Here is a 12,500-nt window from a genome sequence, read left to right as displayed (position 1 = left end):
ACATCAAAGCTGCATGGCCCGGGTTCGAATCTGACCCGAGGCAATTTGTTGAATGGCACCCCATGCACTGTCAATGTCAAACATCAAAATAAAGCAGAGAATGTGTACACAAACAATCATAATTGAACATATTAATCCCCAGTGGGAAATTCGGTTTTCACTGTTCACTTTTACAGAGATATAGTTCTGAAACACAGACATGCCTATAGACATGCAAACACAGAGGTGGGCTTTATGTAGTGGTGCCCAGGAGTGTTATTAAGGCTTGCTCAAGGGCACTTAGGCATTTGGCAGTGCCCAGGAGGTGAAATAGCACCCCTCCTGTTACAGTCCACACTCCACACTATGCTCCATGCAGGCCTGCAGGTAACAGTCTAACTTCAAGGCCAAGTAATACCTTTATAATTGAAGGAAGCTCAGTTCGGGGCCTCCCCAGGTTGGCAGAGGGAGAGTATCGCCCAGGATTACAGTTCAGGCAATTGGCACTGGGTGGAAAATGGTTTACCAAAATCGTGGGATAACATGTGCATGTGCGTGTGCGTGTGCGTGTGTATGTGTGTGTGTGTGTGTGTGTTACATTTATGTGTTACTGTCTGCCATCATGGACATGCAGCTCCTGTATAGTTAGGGGCCAAGTCCTCATGGGTATGAGGTCTAAGGTGGGGAACTCAGAAAAAGCAGGACACAAGACACAAAGGAAAGATAGAGGCATTGGACAGCGTGATTGGAGAGCAGAAGACTTCTGATTGTGTGTGTGTGTATGTGTGTGTGTGTGTGTGTGTGTGTGTGTGTGTGTGTGTGTGTGTGTGTGTGTGTGTGTGTGTGTGTGTGTGTGTGTGTGTGTGTGTGTGTGTGTGCGCGCGTGCGTGTGTGCGTGCATGTGTGTGTGTGCGTGTGTGTGTGTGTGTGCGTACGTACGTGTGTGTTTAGAGTCCAAATTTCTCATCGTCGACAAGGCCCTCAGCTGACTGTATTCCGTCCAACTTTTCAGACGTGCTCTGGCATTCCCTCTGTCTTATTAGAGTTTACACCTTCCACTATGGACTTGCCGTCTGACTGTCTTCCTGTCAGTGGATACAATGCACCCGCCAATTAGGTGCCAAATTCTGGGTTGTTTCCAAGCAACCTACATTAAGGTTCAACCGCTGTAGGGGATACAGGACTTGGACGCTTTAAAGTTTGCACTTTCTGAGTGTGTGTGCGCGCGCGCGCGTGCGTGCGTGTGCGTGCGTGCGTGCGTGTGTGTGTGTGTGTGTGTGCGTGTGTGTGTGTGTGTGTGTGTGTGTGTGTGTGTGTGTGTGTGTGCGCGTGTGCTTGTGTGTGTATGTGCATATGCTTGTGTGGGTGCATGTGTGTGAAATGAGAGACAAACACTGAGATTGATTTCAGAAAAGATTGGAAGAAATTGAGAGCAATAAAACAACAGAACAATCCCTTCTCCCTCCTCCCTTCTTTTCTTTTGATCACAGGCGCTCATGTCTTTCAGAGTCCCAGGGACAAGCCATTGGTTAAACCAAGATAATCTCACAATATTGGATAGTGTCTCTCATACAGAGTGATACACTGTAACTCTCTATCGCACGTCTTGCACAGTCCTCTAAACAAACAATAAACATTGTAAACAGATAACAAGGCAAGGCAGTTTTATTTCTATAGCACTTTTCAACAAGGCAATTCAATATGCTTTACACAGAACATCAAGCGAGGAAACACAAATTATAGAATGAAATTAGGATGCTTAAAACAACATTTGTAAAATTGCATAGATACCGTTACAGAAGAGAAAAGTTTAAAATAAAGAAGAATTGCCTGCAGAACTGCAGTTTTCCCATATGACCTGAGAGGTCTTGATGGTTCACGATATAGTACAAGATCAGAAATGTATACAGTAAGTTAGTTATCGTCACTGTCGGGCAGAAACCTTTTATCTCCAAGTTTCAAACTTGTATGTTTTTCCGTAAAGCAAAGCCTCGCTTCATCACACAACACTGTTGCACAAAACTAGTGAAAATAGATGCTAGATGCTTGATGTTCGGCTATTTTCACTATTTTAAATAGTTTTTAAAATAACAAAAAAGGGAAGGTTTTGGACTCAGCATGTATACCTAATTTAATGTTAATCCCCCTGCACCAATGTTACAAGTCACATTCATTTTACATTAACCATGCACCGGTACAGTACCGGTATATGCCATGTTTCTTTTTGTGTGTCTAGTAAAGGAAAATCGGAGTAAATTAAAAATAAAGGGGAAGTGCCAACACACCCCTCATGATCAACGGGACAGTGGAGAGGACGAGCAGTTTCAAGTATCTCGGTGTGCACACTGCATATCACGAGAGCTTTTCATGGACAATGCACACTGACACAAAGAAGGCAACACCTGTATCACTCCAGACAGCCGAGTGAATTCAAGTTCAAGAAGGTCCTGAAATCCATTTACTCTGCTACAACTCAGAGCATCCTGACAGGGGCCATCACCGTCTGTGACGGAAATAGTTCCACTTCCCCCCAGGACCTGCAAGCCATACAGAAAGTGATGCAGTCAGCCAAGGGCAACACAGGGTCTTCCCTTCCATCCCTGCACCCCCGGAATACCAGGAGTTGGGGGGACACATATTGCATATAGGCCTATATAGATGTCAATCCATGGTTTGTATTGCTTAGGTTGCTTCCTCGCCTTTTCTCCCCAATTCAGTTGTTATACCAATTGATTCCTCGCCACACAAATGTCTGTGTTGTCACTGCTGTTGTATCCTATTTATTCACACCAGGAGGACGTACTGTAGAGAAGTCGTCCTACTCCTCCTGCCCAACCCTCCCTGCTGACAGGTGCCGCCCCAGCCTGTAGGATTACATGCAGTGAATCACCCTCCCTGCCCGGCTTCACTCCCCTGAACATGGGCCACAGGGCCAGTTGTGTTCAGATAAACGCCCGGCAAATCTGGATGCACCACGGCGGATTCGACCCAACAACCTCTGCTGCGTTGGGGTTGACTGCATATTCTGTACACTCTCCATTTACTTTTACCACTTGTCTTCTTAAGCTCTATTATACTTTATACGCAGTATCGTGTTGTTTCCCTATATTTGGTTATTGTCACTTTAGCACAGTCTGTGAAGCAGGTCAAATCCATTAACAATTTGCTCCTTGTAGGCTAATTGCATGAGTGAGTGACAAAAACACAGCAATGTATCTTTGAATCTTTATATAGTCAGGTGACGGTAATCCCATTACACGTCATGTCATTCCATGTTTTCCAAACTCTACATACAATATGCAGCTACAGTAAGTGCCTCAAGATGGGGAAACCTTGCTCACTCATCAGCCTGTTCTACTGGGACCTGCACAAATGCAGCACAACATACATAATACATTCTATCTTAAAGGAAGGTTTGCTAATTAAGGACAACTTATACTGTATAGAGGTTACCTAATTAACAGGGGGCTGTCACCTCCAGAGGAAATAAAAATGCTGAAAGACCAAATGACGGTCACTTAGCAGGAGACGAGTGGGTGATATTATGATGAGGGTGGGAAAGGATGAGGGGGCTGGAAGGAAAAATAACTTCAGAGGAATTCAGAGGGAGGTGAAACAGAGACTGAAATGATGAGAGTAAATAAACAGAGTGAAACAAAACTGAGTGAAATGGAGTGCAATGAAGAGAGTGAAATAATTGAAATATAGAGCACAACATGCATACGGTACAAAAAGAGAAAGATAAAGATTAAAATAAAGAGAAGGAGAAATAGAAGTGTGTGAAATATAGAATTAAATAGAGGGAGAGTGAGCACAGGATACATTTTTGATTCAGACTGCAGCTCCCTGGCTGTAAGTGGAATTTAATGAGACATGGAATATTAAATCATTGGAATAGATTCTCCTCTCTCTCTTTCTTTCTCCCTCTCTCTCTCTCTCTCTCTCTCTCTCTCTCTCTCTCTCTTTCTCCTTCTCTTTCTGTGCGTGCGTGCTTGCGTGCGTGTGTGCGTGCGCGCGTGCATTTTGTGTTGTGAATGTGTCGATATTTGTACAGTATGTACTATCTGTAAATGTAGTATTTGTGTTAAAGTGTTTTATATTGTGTATGAACATGAGTGGATCTAAGTGCTTTTGTCCGTCCGTCCGTCCGTCCGTCCGTCCGTCCGTCCGCCCGCCCGCGTGCGTGCGTGCGTGCGTGCGTGCGTGCGTGCGTGCGTGCGTGCGTGTGTGTGTGTGTGTGTGTGTGCATGCTCAAATGTACACATGCCGACAGGCCTTACATCATATTTATCTTCATGCGCTTTGTCGGCACATCACAGAAAGCTTTGTGTTTCACCAGCTAAAAGAGAGAGAGAGAGAGAGAGAGAGAGAGAGAGAGAGAGAGAGAGAGAGAGAGAGAGAGAGAGAGAGAGAGAGAGAAAGAGAGAGAGAGAGAGAGAGAGAGAGAGAGAGAGAGAGAAAGAGAAGAGAGAGAGAGAGAGAGAGAGAAAGAGAGAGAGAGAGAGAGAGAGAGATTGTCAGAATACAAACAGAGCACAGTAGAGAAACTGAGTCAAAGGCATTAGAGAGAAAACGGTCGTGTCACACATTATTCCCAGGAGGTGACGTTTAAAAGTTCATTCCCAAGGAGAGACTTCTCATCCAGCATTACATCTTAAAAGGACAGACATGAGAGCAAGAGCCAGGAGAGACAGACACAGAGAGGAGACAGAAACCGAAGATACCCTATATGCTATGGGGTCCTCCCTATGTTCCCCAGGTTCTATGTTCCCCACAGGTTAACATTTACCAGCGTCGGCAGGTTAGCATTTCACCAGGTTAGCATTAGGTGGTAAGGGTTAAGGTTAGGTGGTAAGTGTGGAACATAGAACCAGGGGAACATAGAACCTGGGGAACATATAGGTGTGGTCCCCACTAGATCAGTCGTTCTCAAACTTCTTCATTTCTAGATCCCATCACCCATAACTGAGAGTGTACAAGGGTCCATCAAGAAACCTTGAGGGTCCCTGGACTCCACTTTGAGATGACATATTGTTGAATTAACACCAGAGGCTAAAATAATGAGCTGATTTTTAAATAGACGAATTAATTCACATGCTGTCAAGTAGAAAAATAGACACACAAAACATTTAAACAAAGACCCAGACTGAGCCACACTATAAACTGACAGTTTGTCAAGTGAGAGTCAGTTGTTTTCGGCATATGATGAAGTATAAACTACAGTATAGTCCATGAACTCACAGTTACAGTACACAATGTTCATTAGCTTAAGTCATTTGTCTAATTTGTCGGCAGAATGAAAAAGCTCACTAAAAGGAATCAATTCATTATTGAGCGACTCTTCCCCCCACATATTCCCAGTCTGGATCAGCAGGAGGGTGAATTTACTCACATCTCATCTCTCAGAGGCCAGCAAGCTGTCAAGATTTCTCCCTCTTCTTTCTCTGCTCCTCTCTCTGTTCTCTGTCAGTGGTGGTTAATGAGACACATCATCAAAGTTCACTGACATTTCAATCTTCTCTTTCCTTTTCCCTGGTTTGTTCCCACTTCCCAGGAGAGAGAGAGAGAGAGAGAGAGAGAGAGAGAGAGAGAGAGAGAGAGAGAGAGAGAGAGAGAGAGAGAGAGAGAGAGAGAGAGAGAGAGAGACGAAGGGTTATACACATTTCCTGGTTCTCTGTCACTCTTCAAATTACTGCATCAATCACACTCACACATTTCTATGTGAGAGAACAGCACACAGCCTTCCCTAAAGCTGCTGATACATTTGCAATTTTCCTTTTCTTTCTTTGGGGTGGGGGTGGAGGGGGGGGGGGGGGTAAATCAGCAGGGAATTTAGGCTGTGAACGATTGGGCAATGAGACGCTAAGAGACCAAGGGCAAATTGGAATCCATAATTATGTCATTAAATAATTGTTTCTCTTTCTTTTTGGCTGGACATGCAGGACCAGCCCTATAGATGCATATTGTCACTGTCGGGCAGAATCCTTGTATCTCCAAGTTTAAAATGTGTACGTTTTTTCGCAAAGTAAAGCCCTGCTTCATCATACAAGGCCGTTGCACAAAAGTAGTGAAAACAGCATACCCCCGCGAGGCGTTGTGTACTTAGATCGTCTGTTTTCACTAGTTTAGTTTAGTTAATTTTTAAATGATAAAAACAAATGGTTTTGGACATACAAGGTTTCCACCCGACAACGATATGTGACTGACCCACTGACCCGCTGACTGACTGATAAAGTTACACCAGCTGGTTGATCTAACAACAGACTAACCACCAGCCTATTGCAGAACAATCCCTCCAGGCTATGTGAGGAGGAGTACAGGTCTATGGGCTCCTAAATGTGTGGGTTGGTTTTCTGCCTGGAGTTTGTTTATGTTTGCCACGGTTAGCACTTTCTCAGTGCTGATCACAAGAGATGTAAGAAGTGTGTGTGTGTGTATGTGTGTGTGTGTGTGTGTGTGTGTGTGTGTGTGTGTGTGTGTGTGTGTGTGTGTGTGTGTGTGTGTGTGTGTGCGTGCGTGCGTGCGTGCGTGCGTGCGTGCGTGCGTGCGTGCGTGCGTGCGTGCGTGCGTGTGTGCGTGCGCATGTGCGTGTGTGTGTGTGTGTGCGTGTGTGCAGTACGTGCGTATGTGCGTGCGTGCCCCACTGCAATAAACTGCCACAATAAACACCTTGAACCTTTCTCATAGGATGACAGCTGGAATACTGGGAGAGAGTGTCTGCCAGCAATCTGCCAATTTGTTGACAGATGCACACACACCGACCTATGACAAGCACCAACAGATGCCACACATAGAACACACATGGTGTGCGGTGAGAGAAACACAGAGAGAGAGAGAGAGAGAGAGAGAGAGAGAGAGAGAGAGAGAAAAGAGAGAGAGAGAGAGAGAGAGAGAGAGAGAGAGAGAGAGAGATTGTAAAGTGTGAGAAAAAAAGAAAAGCCAACACAAATAATACTGTAGGCCTACTACATTCTGCAATTAGTAATTAGAAGCCTAATATATAGTAATCTAAAATAGTTACATCATTCACACAGCATGATGTAAGGATAGGCTGAGGCAGAGACAGACATTCAAGTCATTTCCTGCATCTGTTGCAAGGGTCCAGGGACCACAGGTCTTAAAAAACCCTCAGAGAGTGTACAAATGGAACCAAATTCATGTGTACACTCCCACTGTTAAATGAACACAAATAATTTAAATTGGGATCCCAAAGATTACAAAAAACAGAAGCAGGCAGTGAGTCTATTAATCCCAATGAGAGAAGTGACTACTTACACTCATTACTCACAGAAGTAAATATTGGCCCCATTCGTCTTCCAAACATTCTGACACTAAAATGAAAAAACTTCAGATCAGGAGGAAATTAACTTTGGTGGAGCCCTGTCTGTGTCAGCAACACTCTTGCAAGATCTGATCACAGGAATGTTTGGGAGATCTGACAACAAACAACGTTCACGTGGGGTGACTGAGCCCACTTACTTTACTTGAAAGTGTACCTTTCATACCACAGCATGGGGAAGCTTGGAATGACATGTCTTCTCTATCAAGGAGGGAGAGTGATTTTTGCAGGTCTTTCAGTCCGAGTGTATCAAAAAGGCAACTGGGTTAAGGCAGTGGAAGCTTGTGATTGGCTGCGCGGACCTGCCGAAAGTCGGGGGTGGGCGAAGATACACCTAAACCTAACCTTAACCCTAACCCTAACCTCAGTAAAACTAACGCTGGTGAATGCTAACCTGGTGAAATGCTAACCTGCCGACACTGGTGAATGTTAAACTGGTCGGACCAACAGTGCTTAACCCAGTTACCTTTTTGATACACTCAGACTGAAAGACCTGCAAAAACACACACCTATCTATCAAGGATAGGCTGAGCTGAGCTTCCTATCTCTACAACACACTGGTCCTTTGGCAGGCAATGGGATTATTGTGATTGTGAAATCAGAGTTTAGCATGAGAGACGGATGAGAGATTGTTGAATATGTTTAATTGAATACACTGGGCTATGTATTATTTGTCCAGGTTAGTAGAAATGTCACACTACTAGTGTGTGGTCTGGGCCTAGTTAGACTTGTCAACTTGATACACATACAGTAGATACTTAAAATGTTCTGCATGGCCCCTTAATGTTATAACTCTTTTATATTGTTATGTAGGAAACAAATGGTTATGTAGTAAAAAAGTAAAAGGTGTCTGATTGTGTGGATACATGGATGCTGCTGACCACAAACGTATATTTTGGAATTGTCCAAAAATGTACAAGTATTGGGATGATGTGTGGTCAGCAATTAAGGAGATATTGAAATATGAAATACCAAAGACAAGTGTGGTTATCTAGGCAACTTGACAGTAAAATACATAATGGAGATGACATGTAGTCTGGTCAAGTTGCTGCTGGCAGCCAGCAAAGAAAAAAAGAAAGCAATAACAAGATTGTGGTATAAAAGTGACCCTCCAACTTGTGAGCAGTGGCTGTGCATTGTGGAGGAAATATATGTGATGGAGAGATTTACACACAAACTCTTGAGAAATGGACTGAATATGGAACCCAACAAAACCACAGACATTTAATATGGACTAAAATGTGATATTTTAACTGTTGTAATGATGTTGACCCAGTGAGTTTTTGTACATGTGACAAACTGCAAATACAAATTAAGTTTATAAAAGTAAAAGGTGTCTACTGTACATGGCCACTGAAAATGTTCTATTATATATGAGAAAGTACAGGGTACCGGTAGTTTAGTAATTTTATAATGTTACAGTTCTGTCATATTCATGACAGTGATGATCAAACAGACTGAAAGATCAATACAGTGCCATCAGCCAGTGAACTTGCACTGCAGCAACAGGTCACTGCAACCTGGCAGTGCACACTGATCTGTTTAAACTACCAAGGTACGTGCATGCGCGCGCGCGCAGCGCACACACACACACACACACACACACACACACACACACACACACACACACACACACACACACACACACACACACACACACACACACACACACGCAGCTTCTATTCCTGGGAAGTGGGAACAAATCAGGGGGAAAGAAAAAGAAGATTGAAATGTCAGTGAACTTTGATGATGTGTCTCATTAACCACCACTGACAGAGAACAGAGAGAGGAGCAGAGAAAGAAGAGGGAGAAGTCTTGACAGCTTGCTGGCCTCTGAGAGATGAGATGTGAGTAAATTCACCCTCCTGCTGATCCAGACTGGGAATATGGGGCGAATGAGTCGCTCAATAATGAATTGATTCCTTTTAGTGAGCTTTTTCATTCTGCTGGTAAATTAGACAAATGATCGTCTGGCTGAAGCTAATGAACATTATGCCTCCTTTCTCTATCATGTATCAGTCCATTGACTCATTTATACTTCATCCTACTGCCATGTTGCTTGGCAAAAACAATAGATTTTCAACTGAAAAGAAAATGACTCTTCAGTTTTAAATCCATTTATTTGTTTTTTCTAATAACAATGACAGGTTTTTGCCTCTGGTATTGTTGATACTTGCCACCCATTTTCTCTCCTCTTTCTGTCTCTCTCCCTCTCTCTATGACTTTGTCTGTCTATCTGTCCGTCTATTTGTCTGTCTGTCTGTCTGTCTGTCTGTCTGTCTGTCTGTCTGTCTGTCTGTCTGTCTGTCTTGTCTGTCTGTCTGCCTGTCTGTTTGTCTGTCTGTCTGTCCATCCGTCTGTCCGTCCGTCCGTCCGTCCGTCTGTCTGTCTCCCCCAGCATGTTGAGACACAGCCTTGGTCGTTCTCGTTCGGTCTGTCTGGTCCTGGCGTGTGTTTCTCTGGCTCTGCACCTCCTCCTGGCTCTCTTCTGTCTCTCCGTCCTCCAGACAGCCTGCGTCCAGCCTCCATCCTCCTCTTCCTCCTCATCATCATCCTCGCCCTTTTCACCTGTGATGGAGGTCGCCGAGCGCCGCCAGTCGGTCTCGCACTCTTCCTCCTCCTCCTCCTCAACGTCGTCCTCGCAAGTGACACAAAAGGTCAAAGGTCGGTCCAAGCTGGACGCGCTCTTTGACCACCAGCTGTACAACCTGCCACGCCCTGCGCTGCAGGATGACGATTGGCTGCTGAGGGTGAAAATGAATGAAGGAGGAGGAGGGGATCCAGGAAGAGTAGAAGGTGAGGAAGAAGAAAGTGAAGAGCATCCTGACGATGACAGTAACTGGTAAGTCATTACAAGTATTTTGAAAGTGCTGTACAATCTATTGCTCTTTTATAAGATGCTAGGAAAAGTAAATAGTAATAAATATCATAGGTTCAGTACAGTAGTCAATTACGTCACACACACACACACACACACACACACACACACACACACACACACACACACACACACACACACACACACACACACACACACACACACACACACACACACACACACACACACACACACACACACACACACACACACAGCAGTCAGTAGCCCACTTCTTACAACGATTATCTTACAACAATTACAACAGCCTGAAACTCCCCCAGATGTCTGATATTGTGACCACATTCAACCCAGACCCAGAGTTAGGATGAATGACATCAAATCTATACCACATTATGGTTCTGAATCAACAGCTACTTTGGGCTAGTCACATGTACCGGTATCTCAGCCACTAGTTGCCAATTTCAATAATTGCGACTAGGAGGCCCTTTTATATCCATAACAATGCGGTTACAATGTAAGTTTATTCATACTTTGTTGATGATTGTGTCATTTCACTAAAATAGCTAATGGTGTTCAAATTGAAAATGTCTCTCAATTTAAATTTCACCCCTGGCAATTTATAGGTTTGTTCTGCCCTCAATTGCCATGTCTTCTCATATTGTCTTTCTCATATAGGCAGAGTGCGAGTGAGGAGGAGGACGGTTATGACAAAGATAAATGGACGAACGATTCAAAGTCACACCCTCTATGGCTGCGTTTCCACCTGGGCATCTCTCGCTGGGAGCTGTATGACAGGAAGGACCCCAATCTGGCCCAACTGACTCATTATCTGGCAACGCAACGTGTTCTCAAAGCTGGTGAGTGGGAGCTAGAGGAGGGGAGGGCTACTTGGTGGGAAGGTGACACAGGATGGTATAGGTGAGAGAGGGGGAATGTGTCGGGAGGAGACGGAGGAGAAGGCAGGAAAACAGGTTGCAGGGTGAAGAGGATTATGAGGGATTTAACGTTTTTCTCTTCCTGAAAGACCTCAGTGGTTCTCAAGCTAGGGCCTGGGCTGGTGACCTCCAGGGGTCATTCATGCTCCCTGAGGAAAACTGGTGCACGCTGGGGTACAGTTAACTGTCATTATTATTTCACCAGCTAGAAGTTAGCCCTGTGAGAGAATGTATAATGACAATTCAGATCACAGGTTTCACTCTCTCGCATGCACATATAATATAGACGGAACTATGTTGTAATCCAACAACAAAACATATTCTCATATCCCTGTATCAGTCCCTGGCACAACATCTTTTTTAAAAGAGAATGGCCTAAAACACTTCAATTTGTGGCTCATTGACATGAAATTGTTTGAGAACCAACCACTAGTGTTCAATGCCATCAGTCAGGCAAAACTGGCATGGTACCTTCCAACTGAGTTCACTCTGATCCCTGATTTACTGTTCACACAAAGCCGGTACAGTACAAAGCTCAAAATGTATTTGAAGGTGGGCCTACTGACTGTATATGCAGAGTTCTACTCCCTATATAGCAGTTAATATCTTACAGTACAGTATGTAAGTTAATTTAAATACAACAAACGTAGAGGGTTTATGAGAAACTGCGACCTGCTCTGTCTAACAAATGCTTAGCTAAGTATTTATACCAGTTCAAGAAAGAAAATCCCCTACTGCAGTCTGTTTCTTAGCGTTATGCAATCAATCATTTTGTGAAAACAGGTGTTGCTTTTCTTTGCGAGCAGTAGACAATATCTAATTTTGGAGTGAAAATCTCCATAGGCAGCAGACCTGCCTCCTCACATGTCCGTCTTGCTAGGTACACTGCCAACACATAATATGATGTTCTCACTGTGCAGCAATACCACCCACGTACACAAAAACAAAGGAAACATCATGCCTTGGTGTCATGTTTATGATGCTCTCTGAAGAGCGCTTTTGCAAAAACATGGGAGCTTATCATGGTCATATCATGCCAATATGACCAGTATATAAGAGCGTCCATGTGGTCAGGATAGCTGGTTGAGAAAATTACAGACAGATATATCACAGTGAATAAAGATTATGCTGTGTGTGTGTGTGTGTGTGTGTGTGTGTGTGTGTGTGTGTGTGTGTGTGTGGGGGGGGGGGGGTAAGAGTAAATTGAAACAGACTTCAGTACCAGGGACGTGCAAAGAATGTTGGAGAGGCAGGGGATGAAATTGCTAAAGGGGCCTTTTGGTGAAAATAGTAGACCTCCAAGCTCACAACGCGTCACGCTGCGACGCGTTGTGAGCTTGGAGGTCGGCTATTTATGTGGTATCAGTGCTTGATACCACACTGAACTAATCATAATCAAGTCAATACA

At 44.1% G+C, this 12,500-nt stretch overlaps 1 protein-coding gene across 1 annotated transcript in view; it reads left to right on the top strand.

Annotated features, from left to right (window-relative positions):
• The first annotated feature begins 9,037 nt into the window (after nucleotides 1–9,037).
• LOC308284438 (extracellular serine/threonine protein kinase FAM20C-like) overlaps nucleotides 9,038–12,500 on the top strand; it is a 12,421-nt gene continuing 8,958 nt past the window's right edge. The window contains exons 1-3 of the mRNA XM_080725055.1: nucleotides 9,038–9,165; nucleotides 9,717–10,160; nucleotides 10,833–11,014. Of these exons, the coding sequence (XP_080581181.1) occupies nucleotides 9,718–10,160; nucleotides 10,833–11,014 (625 nt within the window). The 5' untranslated portion in view covers nucleotides 9,038–9,165; nucleotide 9,717. The remainder of the gene's footprint in view (nucleotides 9,166–9,716; nucleotides 10,161–10,832; nucleotides 11,015–12,500) is intronic.

This window comes from Nannobrachium achirus (genome assembly GCF_963921795.1).
Source record: "Nannobrachium achirus genome assembly, chromosome: 4".
NCBI classification, from domain to species: Eukaryota; Metazoa; Chordata; class Actinopteri; order Myctophiformes; family Myctophidae; genus Nannobrachium; species Nannobrachium achirus.
This window is presented reverse-complemented; position numbering and strand designations above follow the sequence as displayed.